The sequence below is a fragment of the Scyliorhinus canicula genome, chromosome 6 (assembly GCF_902713615.1).
Source record: "Scyliorhinus canicula chromosome 6, sScyCan1.1, whole genome shotgun sequence".
In the NCBI taxonomy this organism is placed as follows: Eukaryota; Metazoa; Chordata; class Chondrichthyes; order Carcharhiniformes; family Scyliorhinidae; genus Scyliorhinus; species Scyliorhinus canicula.
The window spans coordinates 4,000,533-4,017,250 of NC_052151.1; the positions used below are offsets into that span (position 1 = coordinate 4,000,533).

The 16,718-nt window shown below is 48.2% G+C and overlaps 1 protein-coding gene across 1 annotated transcript in view; it reads right to left on the bottom strand.

Moving 5' to 3' along the window:
- LOC119966916 (dynein heavy chain 14, axonemal-like) overlaps positions 1-16,718 on the bottom strand; it is a 1,122,002-nt gene that overhangs the window by 416,839 nt on the left and 688,445 nt on the right. The window contains exon 44 of the mRNA XM_038798874.1: positions 8,177-8,332. Within this exon, the coding sequence (XP_038654802.1) occupies positions 8,177-8,332 (156 nt within the window). The remainder of the gene's footprint in view (positions 1-8,176; positions 8,333-16,718) is intronic.

Here is a 16,718-nt window from a genome sequence, read left to right on the forward strand (position 1 = left end):
GACCCCCCCCCCCCCCCCCCCCCCCTCTCCCCGCTAATGACTCAACCACGCTAACCCCCCCATCCACTGTATAATCATACATGTCTTACAGGACCTACCGGAGATGGGGACGATCCATCAGAGTGTCGGCATCCCCCCCGTCTCCTCATTGCCTGTCGCCCCCACCAGCCAGTACCAGAGCTGGTGCCCCCTACACGTCCGAGCACTGATGGGGAGAGCAGCCTGAACACCAGCCCTCTGCCCGAATCTGAGGATGTGAGGACACCACGGAGCTTGGGTCAGATGAAGACACGGACTTTCCGTCACAGTTGTCTCCTAAACCCTCCACCATCCCAGACTGAGAGAGGGACAATGTGGTTATACTAAGAGAGACAATGTGGTTATACTAAGAGAGACAATGTGGTTATACTAAGAGAGATAATGTGGTTATACTAAGAGAGAAAATGCGGTTATACTAAGAGAGACAATGTGGTTATACTAAGAGAGAGACAATGTGGTTATACTAAGAGAGACAATGTGGTTATACTAAGAGAGACAATGTGGTTACACTAAGAGAGACAATGTGGTTATACTAAGAGAGACAATGTGGTTATACTAAGAGAGACAATGTGGTTATACTAAGAGAAACAATGTGGTTATACTAAGAGAGACAATGTGGTTATACTAAGAGAGAAAATGTGGTTATACTAAGAGAGACAATGTGGTTATACTAAGAGAGAGACAATGTGGTTATACTAAGAGAGACAATGTGGTTATACTAAGAGAGACAATGTGGTTACACCAAGAGAGACAATGTGGTTATACTAAGAGAGACAATGTGGTTATACTAAGAGAGACAATGTGGTTATACTAAGAGAGACAATGTGGTTATACTAAGAGAGACAATGCGGTTACACTAAGAGAGAGACAATGTGGTTATACTGAGAGAGACAATGTGGTTATACTAAGAGAGACAATGTGGTTACACCAAGAGAGACAATGTGGTTATACTAAGAGAGAGACAATGTGGTTACACTAAGAGAGACAATGTGGTTACACTAAGAGAGACAATGTGGTTATACTAAGAGAGACAACGTGGTTATACTAAGAGAGACAATGTGGTTATACTAAGAGAGACAATGTGGTTATACTAAAAGAGACAATGTGGTTATACTAAGAGAGAGACAATGTGGTTATACTAAGAGAGACAACGTGGTTATACTAAGAGAGAGACAATGTGGTTATACTAAGGGAGAGACAATGTGGTTATACTAAGAGACAATGTGGTTATACTAAGAGAGAGCCAATGTGGTTATACTAATAGAGAGACAATGTGGTTACACTAAGAGAGAGACAATGTGGTTACACCAAGAAAGACAATGTGGTTATACTAAGAGAGACAATGTGGTTATACTAAGAGAGAGACAATGTGGTTACACTAAGAGACAATGTGGTTACACTAAGAGAGAGACAATGTGGTTACACCAAGAAAGACAATGTGGTTATACTAAGAGTGACAATGTGGCTATACTAAGAGAGAGACAATGTGGTTATACTAAGAGAGACAATACTAAGAGAGACAATGTGGTTATACCAAGAAAGAGACAATGGTCGTTACAACATGTCTCAGACAGCCATGTGAAAAGACAAAGCCATGCAAATGTGAACTGCCATCATCTTGCTGACATTCTCTGATCTGGACACGCCGCTCTTTTGGTTTCCTGCCTTGATTGATTGAAGTTTCCTATTCACTGGTGAATAACTCTCCCTCAACCTCTCCTGTTCTCTTCTCCTTGGAGACATGCTTAGAACCTTTCTGTTTCCATGAGGGTTTGGTCATTTGACCGAATATCCCGACATCTTGATCATGCTTCTGGGAAGCACTTTGGGAAATTTCCTTACATTAAATTGGCTGTGTAAATGTAAATTGTTATTGGCGGTGTAACTGTCTCTGAGCTTCCGTCTTCTTGAAAAACGTTATGCGAAATTTCCCAAACATTTTCTGAAATTTCAAACAAATCAAACCCACAGCGTTGCGCCATTTATCTGGGTTACCTCATCGATGAATTCCAATCGCAAATACTTTGTGATTTCCACAATTACAAATACAGGCAGTAAGTTATGGTGTGGAAGCAACAGATTATTTAGTTATAAAGTTCAGAATAAATAATTTCCATGAATGTTTGCCTGAGTGATGGGGGAGGAAAGGCTGCTGGGTTAGTGGTGCAGATGAGTGTGTATGATCCGTTGATTGAATCTTATCGAGCCCTGCTCACATAAGTATTTATTCAGTAATTGCTGAATGAAGCTAATTATATTGTGAGGTGTAGTCACATCACAGTATCACATCATACAGCTTCAAATGAACTCACTAGTTAAAAAAGCAGGGAATAGAAAAATTATCATGAAAATTTTGTTTAAAAACAGAAACCTTGAAATATGTTTGAGTCGGTGATCAGTTGTCAGTTTTTTTTTAACCACACAATCTGGACAGTAGAGAGAAAATAACAGTTGCTGTTTAAAGAAATGCATTCTGAAATGTTAAAGAGTAATTAACTGTACATGCGTTTTGCTGACCAGATTTCTCAGGGCAGCACGGTAACACAGTGGTTAGCACTGTTGCTTCACAAAGTCAGGGTCCCAGGTTCCATTCCCGGCTAGGGTCACTGTCTGTGCGGAGTCTGCACGTTCTCCCCGTGTCTGCGTGGGTTTCCTCCGGGTGCTCCGGTTTCCTCCCACAAGTCCCGAAAGACGTGCTTGTTAGGTGAATTGGACATCCTGAATTCTCCCTCTGTGACCCGAACAGGCGCCGGAATGTGGTGACCAGGGAATTTTCACAATAATTTCATTGCAGTGTTAATGTAAGCCCACTTGTGACAATAAAGATTATTCTTATTAATTCTAGATTGTAATTATAGTATTTGCAAATGTTTTCGACATTTCTTGTAAAATGAACATATTGTTTTCACCCATGATTACAAGATCAGTGAAACAGAGACTCTCTACAGGGTGTGGCAGATTACAGAACGGTTATACAGCTTTAGGATCAGATGGAACAAGGGTTTCTGAATGAGTAAAAGACAGTGTCACAAGGTTAATTCATAATCTGAGCCCCCAGATATGATGGGTTTTATCAGTTATGGCTTTGCTTGGTCAGGGAGTGGCATAGTGGTATTGTCACTGGACTAGTAATCTAGGGACCCAGAGTAATGTTGCTTGGTTCAAATCCCACCAAGGCTGATGGTGAAATTTTAATTCAATAAAAATGCAGAATTAAAAGTCAACCGATGACCATGAAAGCATTGTTGCTTGTCGTTAAAAATAACCCCATCTGGTTCACTAATGTCCTTTAGGGAGGGAACTCCGCCGTCCTTACCCGGTCTAGAACATAGAACAGTACAGCACAGAACAGGCCCTTCGGCCCTCGATGTTGTGCCGAGCAATGATCACCCTACTCAAACCCACGTATCCACCCTATACCCGTAACCCAACAACCCCTCCCCCCCCCTCCCTCCCCCCCCTCCCCCCCCCCCCCCCCTCCCTCCCCCCCCCCCTCCCCCCCCCCCCCAAGAGAAGCCAAGAACTTCTCTCTGGGATACACAGTCACTTTAAAGGTGCAGACTATGTGGGGCTCAACCAGATTATGAGCCCCACACGAGCCTCCAATCACACTATCTCATCAAACCCTATCTGCAGATTCTTCTGTTCCTTTCCCCCTCATGTATGTATCCACATTCTCTTTAAATACAACTATGTTATTCACTTCACCATGTTTCACATTCTGACCACCCTCCTGTAGGATCCACATTGGGTTGGTCAATATATTTTGAGATTTATGGCCCATGTTTTGGATCCCCCCCACAAGCAGATCATTTACTCTATGGGTAAATGTCAAGCAGAATATCAGACACCCTCCAGAAGGAAGAGAGAGGAAAAGTAAAGTGTTGAGTGCCTATTGTTGGGTTAAATAACTACCTTTTATTCTGGCCTTTGTTGTTGCTGTAAAGAGGCTGGGATAATCTTGCCTCTGAAATAAAACTTCTTTTGTTAGCCAGTGAAGAAAGAACAGAGAACAGCACTGAATTTCAGCTGGGTTATTAGCCACAGCATGGAAGGCCAAGAATGGAAGAATATGAAATAGCAGCCTGCCAAGGGAAATCGTGACAAGTGACTGCCAGGAAATACTACAATGGTTCATTGGATCAGAAATTGACAGAAAAGCAATGGCACCTCGACCCTGACTCTTACCTCCATCTCCAGCAAACCCCTCACCACCAGCCACCCACCCCAAGAAGAACCAGCACAGGGGCAGCAATATCAAGGATATCTCATTCCCAGGAAAAGGGGTGTCAGTTGTGTGGCTATAGATGGAATTAATCAAGACACATACAGCGAAAAAAAATATCCAAAACATGATAACTGCCTCAAAAAGCAGAGGTCCCTGACGCTGGAATCCCTCAAAGACATTGGACAATTCCATACAGGTCATGGACCATGTGGCCACTTGCTCCATTAGTGGACGATGATTGTGGCTGTGAGGGCCATGGAACACATCACATCAACCTGCCCATTGTGATTTGTTGCCCATTTCACCACTCCACATCTCAGGAGGCCATTGAATTGATAGACAAATTGAACATCCCACTGCCAGATGGAAGCAGTAGGAGTTACAAGAAGAGATTGGATATCTTGCGATTGTTCTACTTAAAGGCGAGGAGTCATAGGGCCCATTGTGTCCGTACAAGTCATAAACAACCACCTAACTATTCCAGTCCCATTTTCCAGCACTTGCCCGTAGCCTTGTCTGCCCTGGGATCACAAGTTCACATCTAAGTACATCAGGCAGCAAGTTCCAGACTCACACCACCCTCTGGGTGAAAAGGGTTTTCCTCACATCCCCTCTAAACCTCCTGCCCCTTACCTTAAATCTATATCCCCTAGTCATTGATCCCTCCAGCAATGGGAAAGGTTTCTTCCTGTCTACTCTATCTATGCCCCTCATAATTTTATACATCTCAATCCTGTCCCCCCTCAGTCTCCTCTGCTCCAAGGAAAACAATCCCAGTCTATCCAATCTCTCTTCATAACTAAAACTCTCCAGCCCAGGCATCATCTGCAACCTTTCCAGTGCGATCACATCCCTCCTATCATGAGGATTGCAGAACTGCACACAATACTCTAACTGTGGCCTAACCAATGTTTTATACAGTTCCAGCATAACCTCCCTGCTCTTAAACTCAATCCCTCGGCTAAGAAAGGTAAGTATACCACATGCCTTCTCAGAGGAAAGTTTTTTACACAGAGGGTAGTGGGTGCCTGGAACTCGCTGCCGGAGGAGGTGGTGGAAGCAGGGACGATAGTGACATTTAAGGGACATCTTGACAAATACATGAATAGGATGGGAAGAGAGGGATACGGACCCAGGAAGTGTAGAAGATTTTAGTTTAGATGGGCAGCATGGTCGGCGCAGGCTTGGAGGGCCGAAGGGCATGTTCCTGTGCTGTACTTTTCTTTGTTTAACCACTGTATCCACCTGCCCTGCTACCCTAAGTGATGGGTGTACATGCACACAAAAGTCCCTCTGATCTTCGGTGCTTCCCAGGGTCCTTGCCTTGAGGTGTTCTGGATCACCTCACACTTATCTGGATTGAATTCCATTTGCCATTGGTCAGCCCATCTGACCAGCCTGTCTATATCCTCCTGTAATCGAAGGCTATCCTCCTGATTACTTTCCACCCCACCAATTCTCCGTGACCTTACTGATCAACCCTCCTCCATTCCTGTCTGAATCATTTATATAAACCACAAACAAAACGGGCCCCAACTTGATCCCTGCGGGACCGCACTGGGCACGGGTTTCCAGTCAGAAAAACAGCCCTCCACCTGGTAAACCACCTGGTTTAGCTCACTGAGCTAAATCGCTGGCTTTTAAAGCAGACCAAGCAGGCCAGCAGCACGGTTCAATTCCCGTAACAGCCTCCCCGGACAGGCGCCGGAATGTGGCGACTAGGGGCGTTTCACAGTAACTTCATTGAAGCCTACTCGTGACAATAAGCGATTTTCATTTCATTTTCATCCTCTGCTTCCTGCCACTCAGCCAATTTTCCAAATTTCCTTGGATCCCATGGGCTCTTATCTTCGCTGTCAGTCTCCAATGCTCATCAAAAGCCTTGCTGAAGTCCAAGTAGACTATGTCAAATTTACTTTTCCTCATCTACACACCTGGTCACCTGTTCGGAAAGTTCAATCAAGTTTGTCAGACTTGACCTCCCCTTAACTAAACCATGCTGACTGTTCCTGATTAATCCCTGAAATTCTGTCTCTCAGAATAGCTTCCAATAGTTTCCCCAACACTGAGGTCAGACTGACTGGCCTGTAGTTTCCTGGTTTATTCTTTCCTTCCTTCTTGAATAATGGTACCACATTGGCTATCCTCCAGTCCTCTGGCACCTTTCCTGTGGCCAAAGAGGAATTGAAAATTATTGCCAGCGCCCCTATTTCATCCCTTGCCTCGCTCAACAGCCTGGGATACATTCCATCCTGCCCTGGAGACTTGTCCACTTGTCTATTCTTACGCCTGCCAGACCAGGCACAACCTCCTCTCTGTCTATGGTAATCTCTTTAATTTTATCACAGTCCATCTTCCTGATTTCTATACCCACATTATCCCTCTCATGAGTGAAACCGACACAAAGGGCTGGATTCTTCCACCCCGCCCGCCGCAAGAACGCCACGGGCAAGATGGGGTCAAAGAAGAAGTCCATTGACCTCGGGTGGGATTCGCCAGTTGCCGGGCGGACACGACCAGAGAATTCCACCCATACTATTCATTTAGAACCCTACTTATGTCTTCCGGTTCCACACACAAATGACCATTGTGGTCCTTTGGGGGCGCCACGGTGGCACAGTGGTTAGCACTGCACAGCGGCAGGGATCCAGGTTTGATTCTGACCTTGGGTGACCATCTGTGTGGAGTTTGCACATTCTCCCCGTGTCCGTGTGGGTTTCTTCCGGGTGCTCCGGTTTCCTCCCACAGTCCAAAGATGTGCAGGTCAGGTGGATTGGTTAGGTGTATCTAATGTAGCAGTTTGTAATGCAGGATTGGCGCAGACTCAATGGACCAAATGGCCTGCTTTTGTACGGTTGGGATTCTAGGATTCTATTCTTCCCCTAGTTATCCTTTTAATCCTTAATGTAGTTGTAAAACAACTTAGGATTTCCCTTTATTGTACCTGCCAGTAACCTTTATCTCCCCTTTTTGCTGTCCTAATTTCCTTTTTAAGTTCCTCTTGCACATTCTCCAGGGCTTCTGCTGTTTTGATCTTCCGTATCAGGGACTGCAGTGGTTCAAGAATGCAGCTCACCTCCACCTTCTGAAGGGCAACTAGGGATGGGCAATCAATGCTGGCCTAACCAGCGACACCCACATAAATGAATTTTAAAAAGCCTCCTTTCTTATCCTTATCCAATGCTGTATAGCCCTCGATATCCAGGGTTCACTGGATTCATTGATTCCACCTTTTTCTTGACTGGACCATGTTAAGCCATGTATTCTCCTGTTTCCTTCTTGAATGGCTCCCACTGTTCAGTCACAGATTTACCTCAAACTGTCTGCTCCCAGTACACTCTGGCCAAACCATACTTGCTCTTCTTCAAATCGGCCTTCCCTAGTTTAGAACTTTATTTTTAGGCCCATCCTTTTTCCTGTTCCAATGCAATCTTGAATCTAATGGAGTTAGGATCGCTGTCTGCAAATGGTCCCCCACTGATACCTCAACCACTTGCCCAGCTTCGTTACCTAACATTAAGTCCATGACTGTCCCTCGCTTGTGACTTAACTAGTCCATAATTTCTATGTCTTCTTGACTCATTTGCTGTCTCTTCTAATTTTGCCTGTGCAACTCCTCCTGCTGAACGTTCTCTCAGGATCCCACCCCACTGCCAAGTTAGTTTAAACCCTCCCCAACAGCACAAGCAAACTTCCCTGCAACGACACCGGTCCCATTTCAGTTCAGGGACCACCCATCTGCCTTCTATAGGTCCCACTGTCCCCAGAAATGGTCCCAATGACCCGGAAATCTAAAGCCCTCCCTCCTGCACGATCTCTTCAGTCATGCGTTCATCTGGACCAACCTCCTATTTAATAATAATTACAATATGGTACATTCATTCATTAATTTTACCAATACGTTGTTACCTGTAAGCAGCACAGGGCATTTGTTCAGGAGCAGCAGGCTGGTAATAAAGGAATACCGCAAGGTGTCTACTGTACACACAAGATTTTCCTTATAGGGTCGTCTTGATTTGGGAGCTCCTGACATAACTGCTTCAGCGAAGCTCGCTAACTGCACTCCTGCAAACAGCAACAAGAAAACAAGAGTCAGTCCATGAGAAACATTCAACTCTTAACTAACCTGGTCAATTTTTGTTAATTTTCTTCCCTTAGCAGCAATAGCAGCTTGTAATGCAGTGTATTTAATGTAGCAGCAACCACACAGTGTATTTAATGTAGCAGCAACCACACAGTGTATTTAATGTAGCAGCAACCACACAGTGTATTTAATGTAGCAGCAACCACACAGTGTATTTAATGTAGCAGCTTGTAATGCAGTGTATTTAATGTAGCAGCAACCACACAGTGTATTTAATGTAGCAGCTTGTAATGCAGTGCATTTAATATAGCAGCAACAGTGCAGTGTATTCAATGTAGCAGCTTATAATGCCATGTGTTAATGCAGCAGCTTGCAATACAGTGTCTTTAATGTAGCAACTACAATGCAGAGTATTTCATGCAACAGCTTGTGATGCAGTGTATTTCAGGTAGTAGCTTGTAATGCAGTGTATTTAATGTAGCAGCAACAGTGCAGTGTGAGGCACTATCAATTACGAGACGAGAGTAGAATGTAATCGAGGCTTTATTACACACAGATGTGTGGCCTCCTACAGCAACTGACGAAATGGGTGCTGCAGGGAGAGCACACATATTTATACTCTGCCTACTGGGCGGAGCCAGCAGGCAGGGATCTACCCCCGTACCTGTAGTACAGGGGCCTTACCGTAAAACCCATATATACAATATAATACAACAGTGGTGACCACCACATTCACCCCCTGTTAAAAATGAATCCAGCTGGGGTGTTGGAAAACTATATACATACAGATTGCTTTTAAAAATCACAGATAATATTACAAATTCAGGTGGTCCGGTGCCTTGATCTGTCGTCGAGAGCGCCGCAGTGCTGGTCGCAACTCAGGCGTTGGCTTGGTCATCGGTGACTCCGGGAGCGTGTCGAAATCCTCTTCATCCCCGGCTGGGACCAAGGAGAGGACGGATTTTCCTGGAGCGGGGGCTGGGGTGTGGTGCGTCGGGGGAAGGGAGGGTGGCGCTGGGGCAGAGGAGGGGTGTGTGGGGAACCAGCTGGTGCCAGGTCCCTGAGGGAGACTGTGTCATGGCGGCCGTCGGGCTATGCTACATAAGCGTACTGCGGGTTGGCGTGGAGTAGCTGTACCCTCTCAACCAACGAGTCCGCCTTGTGGAGTCTCGCGTGTCTACGGAGAAGAACGTGTCCTGGAGCTGCCAGCCACATTGGGAGCGAAACCCCGGAGGTGGACTTCCTGGGGAAGGCAAAGAGACATTCATGGGGGTTTCGTTAGTCGCGGTGCACAGGAGCAACTGAATAGAGTGAAATGCTTCGGGGAGGACCTCTTGCCAGCGGGAGGCCGGGAGATTTCTGGACTGTAGGGTCAGCTGGACGGCCCTCTAGACCGTCCCATTCTCCCGATCCACCTGCCTGTTTCCCCTGCGGTTGTAGCTGGTCGTCCTGCTCGAGGCAATACCCCTGCTGAGCAGGTACTGGCGCAGCTCATCGCTCATAAATGAGGATCCCCGGTCGCTGTGGACGTAGGCGGGGAAACCGAACAGAGCGAAGATGGTGTAGAGGGCTTTGATGACAGTGGCAGACATCATGTCAGGGCATGGGTTGGCAAAGGGGAATCGGGAATATTCGTCGACCACACTGAGAAAGTACGTGTTTCGATTGGTGGAGGGGAGGGGCCCTTTGAAGTCCACGCTGAGGCGTTCAAAGGGATGGGAGGCCTTCACCACGCACGCACGGTCTGGCCGGTAGAAGTGCGGTTTACACTCAGCGCAGACCTGGCAGTCTCTGGTGATACCCCTGACCTCCTCAATAGACTAGGGCAGATTGCGGGCCTTTATTTTATTTTATTTTTTAAAATAAATTTAGAGTACCCAATTATTGTTTTTCCAATTAAGTGGCAATTTAGCATGGCCAATCCACCTACCCTACACATATTTGGGTTGCGGGGGTGAAACCCACGCAGACACGGGGAGAATGTGCAAACTCCACACGGACAGTGACCCAGGGCCGGGATTGAACCTGGGCCCTCAGCGCCGTGAGGCAGCAATGCTAACCCACTGTGCCACCATGCTGCCCCTGATAGCGGGCCTTTATGAACTGAAAGAACCGGGTGACCCCGGGTGACACAGTTCGTCGTGCAGGGTGCAGAGTCGGTCCACTTGTGCGCTGGCACATGTACCTCGGGATAGGGCATCGGGGGCTTGTTGAGCTTACCGGGGACGATACAAAATCTTGTAAATGGAGTCGATCCTCCATCTCATGATTTTATCGTTTTTGATCTTTCCCCGCTGTGTGTTATTGAACATGAAGGCAACCGACCGTTGGTTAGTGAGGAGAGTGAGTCTCCTGCCGGCTAGGTAATGCCTCCAATGTCACACAGCTTCAACGATGGCTTGGGCCTCCTTCTCGATGGAGGAGTGCCGAATTTCGGAGGCATGGAGGGTGCGGGAAAAGAATGTTATGGGTCTGCCTGCCTGGTTGAGGGTGGCGGCTAGAGCGACGTCTGATGCATCGCTCCCGACTTGGAAGGGGAGCGTCTCGTCGACTGACTGCAGCCTTGGCGATGTCGGCCTTGATAAGGTTGAAGGCCTGGTGACTCTCGGCTATCAGTGGGAAAACGGTGGAGTGAATGAGTGGGCGGGCATTGTCCGCATAGTTAGGGACCCACTGAGTGTAGTGTGAGAAGAACCCCAGGCATCGTTTGAGGGCCTTGAGGCAGTGGGGGAGAGGGAGTTCCATGAGGGGGCGCATGTGATCGGGGTCGGGCCCCAGAACTCCATTTTGTACCACATAGCCAAAGATGGCTAAACGGTTGGTGCTGAACGTGCACTTCTCCTTGTTGTACGTTAGGTTGAGGAGTTTGGCGGTGTGGAGGAATTTGGAAAGATTAGCATCGTCCTGCTGGTCGTGGCCACAGATGGTGATGTTGTCTATGTACGGGAAGGTGGCCCGCAGTCCGTACCGGCTAACCATTCGGTCCATCTCACATTGGAAGACCAAGACCCCGTTAGTGACGCCGAAGGGAACCCAAAGGAAGTGGTAAAGGCGGCCGTCCGCTTCAAATGCGGTGTACGGGCGGTCCGCCTTGTGAATGTCCAGCTGGTGGTAGGCAGATTTCAGGTCCACTGTCAAGAAGACCCGGTACTGTGCAATCTGATTGACCATATCAGAAATGCGGGGGAGGGGGTACGTGTCGAGCTGCTTGTATCACTTGATGGTCTGACTGTAGTCAATGACCATCCTGTTTTTCTCCCCAGTTTTCACCACTTGGGCTCTCCAGGGGCTGTTGCTGGCCTTGATGATGCCTTCCCGCAGTAGCTGCTGGACCTCAGACTTGATGAAGGTCCTGTCCTGGGCACTGTATCGTCTGCTCCTGGTGGTGACGGGTTTGCAATCCGGGGTGAGGTTTGCAAATAGAGAAGGCGGGTCGACCTTAAGGGTCGTGAGACCGTAGACAGTAAGGGGTGGTAGGGGCCCGCTGAATTTCAGGGTTAGACTTTGGAGGTTGCACTGGAAGTCCAGGCCGAGTAGCAAGGCAGCGCAGAGGTTGGGGAGGACATAGAATTGGAAATCACTGAACTCTACGCCCTGGATGGTGAGGGTGGCGGTGCAGTACCCTGGAGCGACACAGAGTAGGATCCGGAGGGCAGGGAGCTCTTCTGGTTAATGGGGTGTACCACAAAGGAGCAGCGCCTTACTGTAACGGGGTGGATGAAGGTCTTGGTGCTCCCAGAGTCAAGAAGGCATGATGTCTTGTGCCCATCGACCTTTACTGTCATCGATGTGGTCGCACGGTTCTGCGGTCGCGACTGGTCGATTGTGATGGAGGCAAGGTGTGGCTCCAGCAGAGGGCAGCAGAGCGGAGCTGCTGATTGGCTGTTACGGGGAAAATTTGCATCAGTGCATTGCGGTCACTGTATCTAGAAGGTGATTTGTGGAGGAGCTGTTGTCAAGTGACAGTTCTCGTGCGGGGCGCAGTGGTTGCTGGTTAAGTGTTTTATTTTTACCTGTATTTAAGTTGGGCGGTTCCTAAACCCTAGACACTGCACTTATAGTGTCCCCCACCCTTTCACCTCCTCTAACTTAAGGGGTAGAGTGAATAACAGGTAAGCTCTTTCTTTCTTTTTCTTGTTTTATCCAGAGGGGATGGCAGGGAAGGCAGTGCAATGTTCCTCCTGCAGAATGTTTGAGGTGAGGGACGCCGTCAGTGTCCCTGCTGATTTCACCTGTGGGAAGTGCACCCATCTCCAGCTCCTCAGAAACCGCATTAGGGAACTGGAGCTGGAGTTGGATGAACTTCGGAGGCAGAGGTGGTCATAGATAGAAGCTTCAGGGATGTAGTTACTCCGAAGAATCAAGATAGATGGGTGACGGTGAGAGGGGCTGGGAGGAAGCAGTCAGCGCAGGGATCCTTTGTGGTCGTTCCCCTCAGTAACAAGTATACAGTTTTGGATACAGTTGAGGGGGACGACCTACCAGGGGTAAGCCACGGTGAATGGATCTCCAGCACTGCGTCCATCCCTGTCGCTCAGAAGGGAAGGAGGGAGAGCAATAGTTATTGGGGACTCGATAGTTAGCGAGACAGATAGACGGTTCTGTGGCCACGAAAGAGACTCACGGATGGTATATTGACTCCCGGGTGCCAGGGTCCGTGACGTCTCGGACCGTGTTTTCAGAATCCTTAAAGGGGAGGGGGAACAGTCACAAGTCGTGGTACACATCTGTTCTGGAAAATACAGAATGTGTCATTTGAAACATAGAGGTCTGCCACTATCTGGTCTGGGAGAGTGCAGGGAAAGATCCCACAAGAGGTTGGTGGCAGCTGAAAAGAGCAGAAACTGTGGCCAGCTCTTCTGTCAAAAATGCAGTCAATTTCAGTCTGTCAGAATTGTTATTACAACCTGCAGCAGGAGAAAGGGAAAAAGAAAAAAAGAGAGTTTGCATAGATTTCTTTGTGCTGTTGAAATATTGTAATGGACTGCCCCTTTAAGCCCCGTAGTCCTTTCCTTATCGGAGGTCCCAATCTCTCCCGCCAAAAATCACTAAGCGCGGGCTTCACTCGCTCCTCCCCCCACGTGCGAGGCAGCAGCCATCAGGAGAAGAGCAGAACGCGAGGGAGCAGCAGCTGGAGAGGTCAGAACGGAGCTCAGAGGAAGGAGGACAGAAAACAGAGAACCAGCATCAGGAGAGAAGAGGAGGAGAGAGAGAGAGAGAGAGAACTCGGTCATGGGAAAGGCAAAGCAAGCAGCTGAATGTAAACAGTAATAGATTTAAAGAAGGCTAGGATTTAAAGGTAAAATGTTAAGGTGGGTCTGAAGGTCCCCAACCAACCAGACAGCTTCCAAAATCACTAATCTGTTTACCTTTCTGTAAAGAAAGTGTTTACAACTTATAAAAAAAAAGTATGATAATAATAAAATAATTTAACCTGAAAAAGTGGTTATTAGCTTATTTCACTTCCTTAATAACGCAGGACCCAGGACATCGATGCTATTAAGGGGTAAGTAGGTAAAATTCTTCGGTGAAGGTATGGGTTATACCGGGGATAACTTGAAAAGAGAGTTTGACCTGAATAGCACCCACAGAAGCCTGTATCGGAGTCAGGGAGTGAGAATCCCTGTTCACCATTTAGAATATTGGCCCTTTTTTGGTATAGGGGGAATTCTAAGACAGAGTGGTGAATTTACAAAAACACATCGGTACCAACGACATAGGTAAGAGAAGGGATGGGGGATTTAAAACAGGAATTTAGGGAGCTAGGGTGGAAGCTGAGAGCCAGGGCAAACCATGTTGTCATCTCTGGTTTGTTGCCAGTGCTACGTGCTAGCGAGGTGAGGAACAGAGAGACACTGCAGATAAACACGTGGCTGCAGGGATGGTGTAGGAGGGAGGGTTTCAGTTACGTGGATAACTGGAGCACATTCTGGGGAAGGTGGGACCTGTACAGACAGGATGGTTTGCACCTGAACCAGAGGGGCATCAATATCCTGGGAGGAAATTTGCTACGGCTCTTCGGGGGGGTTTAAACTAATTTGTCAGGGGAATGGGATAACGAGCTGTAGTCCAGAAGCCGGTGTTGAGAGTAGTGAGGTACTGAGGAGGGTATCAAGGTCGCAGGAGTGTACCGGCAGACAGAAAGGTGGGTTGAAGTGTGACTACTTCAATGCAAGGAGCACCCGGAATAAGGTTGGTGAACTTGGAGCGTGGATTGGTACTTGGGACTACGATGTTGTGGCCATGGTTAGAACAGGCACGGGAATGGTTGTTGGAAGTTCCGGGGTATGGATGTTTCAGTAAGAGTAGGGAAGGTGGTAAAAGAGGTGGAGGAGTAGCATTGTTAATCAAGGATAGTTTAATGGCTGCAGAAAGGCAGTTCGAAGGAGATCTGCCGACTGAGGTAATATGGGACGAAGTTAGAAATAGGAAAGGAGTGGTCACGTTGTTAGGAGTTTTCTATAGGCCCCTGTGGTGAATGTAATATATGTTAATATATATGTTAATTCACACTGTTGTTGTAAGCGCAGTAGTGCTGTCCTACAACTAGGGGGAGTAGCGCTGGGAGCACTTAGGAACTTGTACTGGGCTCCCCCCTTGGTTCCGCCCATGACTCCTCCCCCTAGTGCAGCTGTATAAGTACCCGTGTCCAGAGTCAGCCTGGGTCACTACGAGTTCATCGACAGGTAACAGGCTGGCTCTGAAGTAAGTCGATTAAAGCCTAGATTCACTTCGGAAACACGTGTCTGGTGAATTGATGGTTCCATCAATTTAATCGACTTAAGAACAGTAAAGATCGATTATGGAATCGGCCCTCAAGCCTGGACGCCTGGAACTCAACCCGCAGGATGCAGAGGCTAAAGAAATCTTCTCCCATTGGATCCGGTGCTTCAAGGCCTACCTGGCCGAAGCGAGCACAGCCGAAACTACAGCGGATCAGAAGTTGAGTCTACTGCACGCGAGGGTGAGCCATAGAATCTCTACGCAACTAAACTCGGCCGGTTCATATACTGCGGCGCTAGCAGTTCCTGAAAAAATGTATGTAAGGCCCATTAATGAAGTTTATGCTCACCATGTGTTTACAACTCGCCATCAGCGGCCTACGGAATCACTCGCCGAATTCCTAAGAGAACTTAACAATTTGTCCAATGACTGTAATTACCGAGCGGTTACCGCGGCTGAACACAGGGAATTGGCGGTACGTGATGTTTTTGTAGCGGGCCTCAGATCTAATTATGTGCGCCAACGACTGCTGGAAAAGGGGGCCCAGGACTTAGAAACGACTGTGGAAGCTGCGACCACGGTGGAGGTCTCCTTCCGCAGCCTTAACTCGTTCCCCGTGGACCCCGCGAATGTCCCTGGAGAGCACAGGTGGTGGTCGTTAAGACCGGGGAAAAATTCCGTCCGGTGGTCGACTGCAGTCGACTGCAATAGATTTACGCTCCTCGACGTGTATCCCCTCCCCAGGACTGCAGACATGGTAAACCAGATCGCCAAGTACCGGCTCTTTTCCACGGTGGATCTGAAGTCTGCATACCACCAGCTCCCAATCCGCCCAGAGGACCGCCACTACACGGCATTCGAGGCCGATGGCCGCCTCTTCCATTTCCTCCGGGACCCTTTTGGCGTCACCAATGGGGTCTCGGTGTTCCAACGAGCAATGGACCGAATGGTGGACGAGTACGGGCTGCGGGCCACGTTTCCGTACTTGGACAATGTCACCATCTGCGGCTATGACCAGCAGGACCACGACGCCAACCTCCACCGTTTTCCCCAGATGGCACAGAAACTGAATCTCACGTACAACAAGGAGAAATGCGTTTTCCGCACATCCAGACTAGCCATCCTCGGCTATGTCGTGAAAAACGGAGTCCTGGGCCCAGATCCGGACCGTATACTCCCTCCCCCTCATTGTCCCAAGTCCCTCAAACGGTGCTTGGGATTTTTTTCCTACTACGCCCAGTGGGTCCCTCAATATGCGGACAAAGCCCGCCCACTCTTTAGGGCCACACGATTTCCCCTGTCAGCTGAGGCACGCCAGGCCTTCGACGGCATCAAGGAGGACATCGCCAAAGCGGCCATGCGGCCGGTGGATGAATCCACCCCATTTCAAGTAGAGAGCGACGCCTCAGAGGTAGTTCTTGCAGCCACGTTAAATCAGGCAGGGAGACCCGTTGCATTTTTCTCTCGTACCCTCTCCGCTTCAGAACTCCGACACTCTTCAGTCGAGAAAGAAGCACAAGCCATTGTGGAGGCTATCCGTCACTGGAGGCACTACCTCGCAGGTAGGAGGTTCACCCTCATCACCGACCAAAGATCGGTTGCCTTCATGTTCGACAACTCGCAAAGGGGCAAAATAAAAAACGA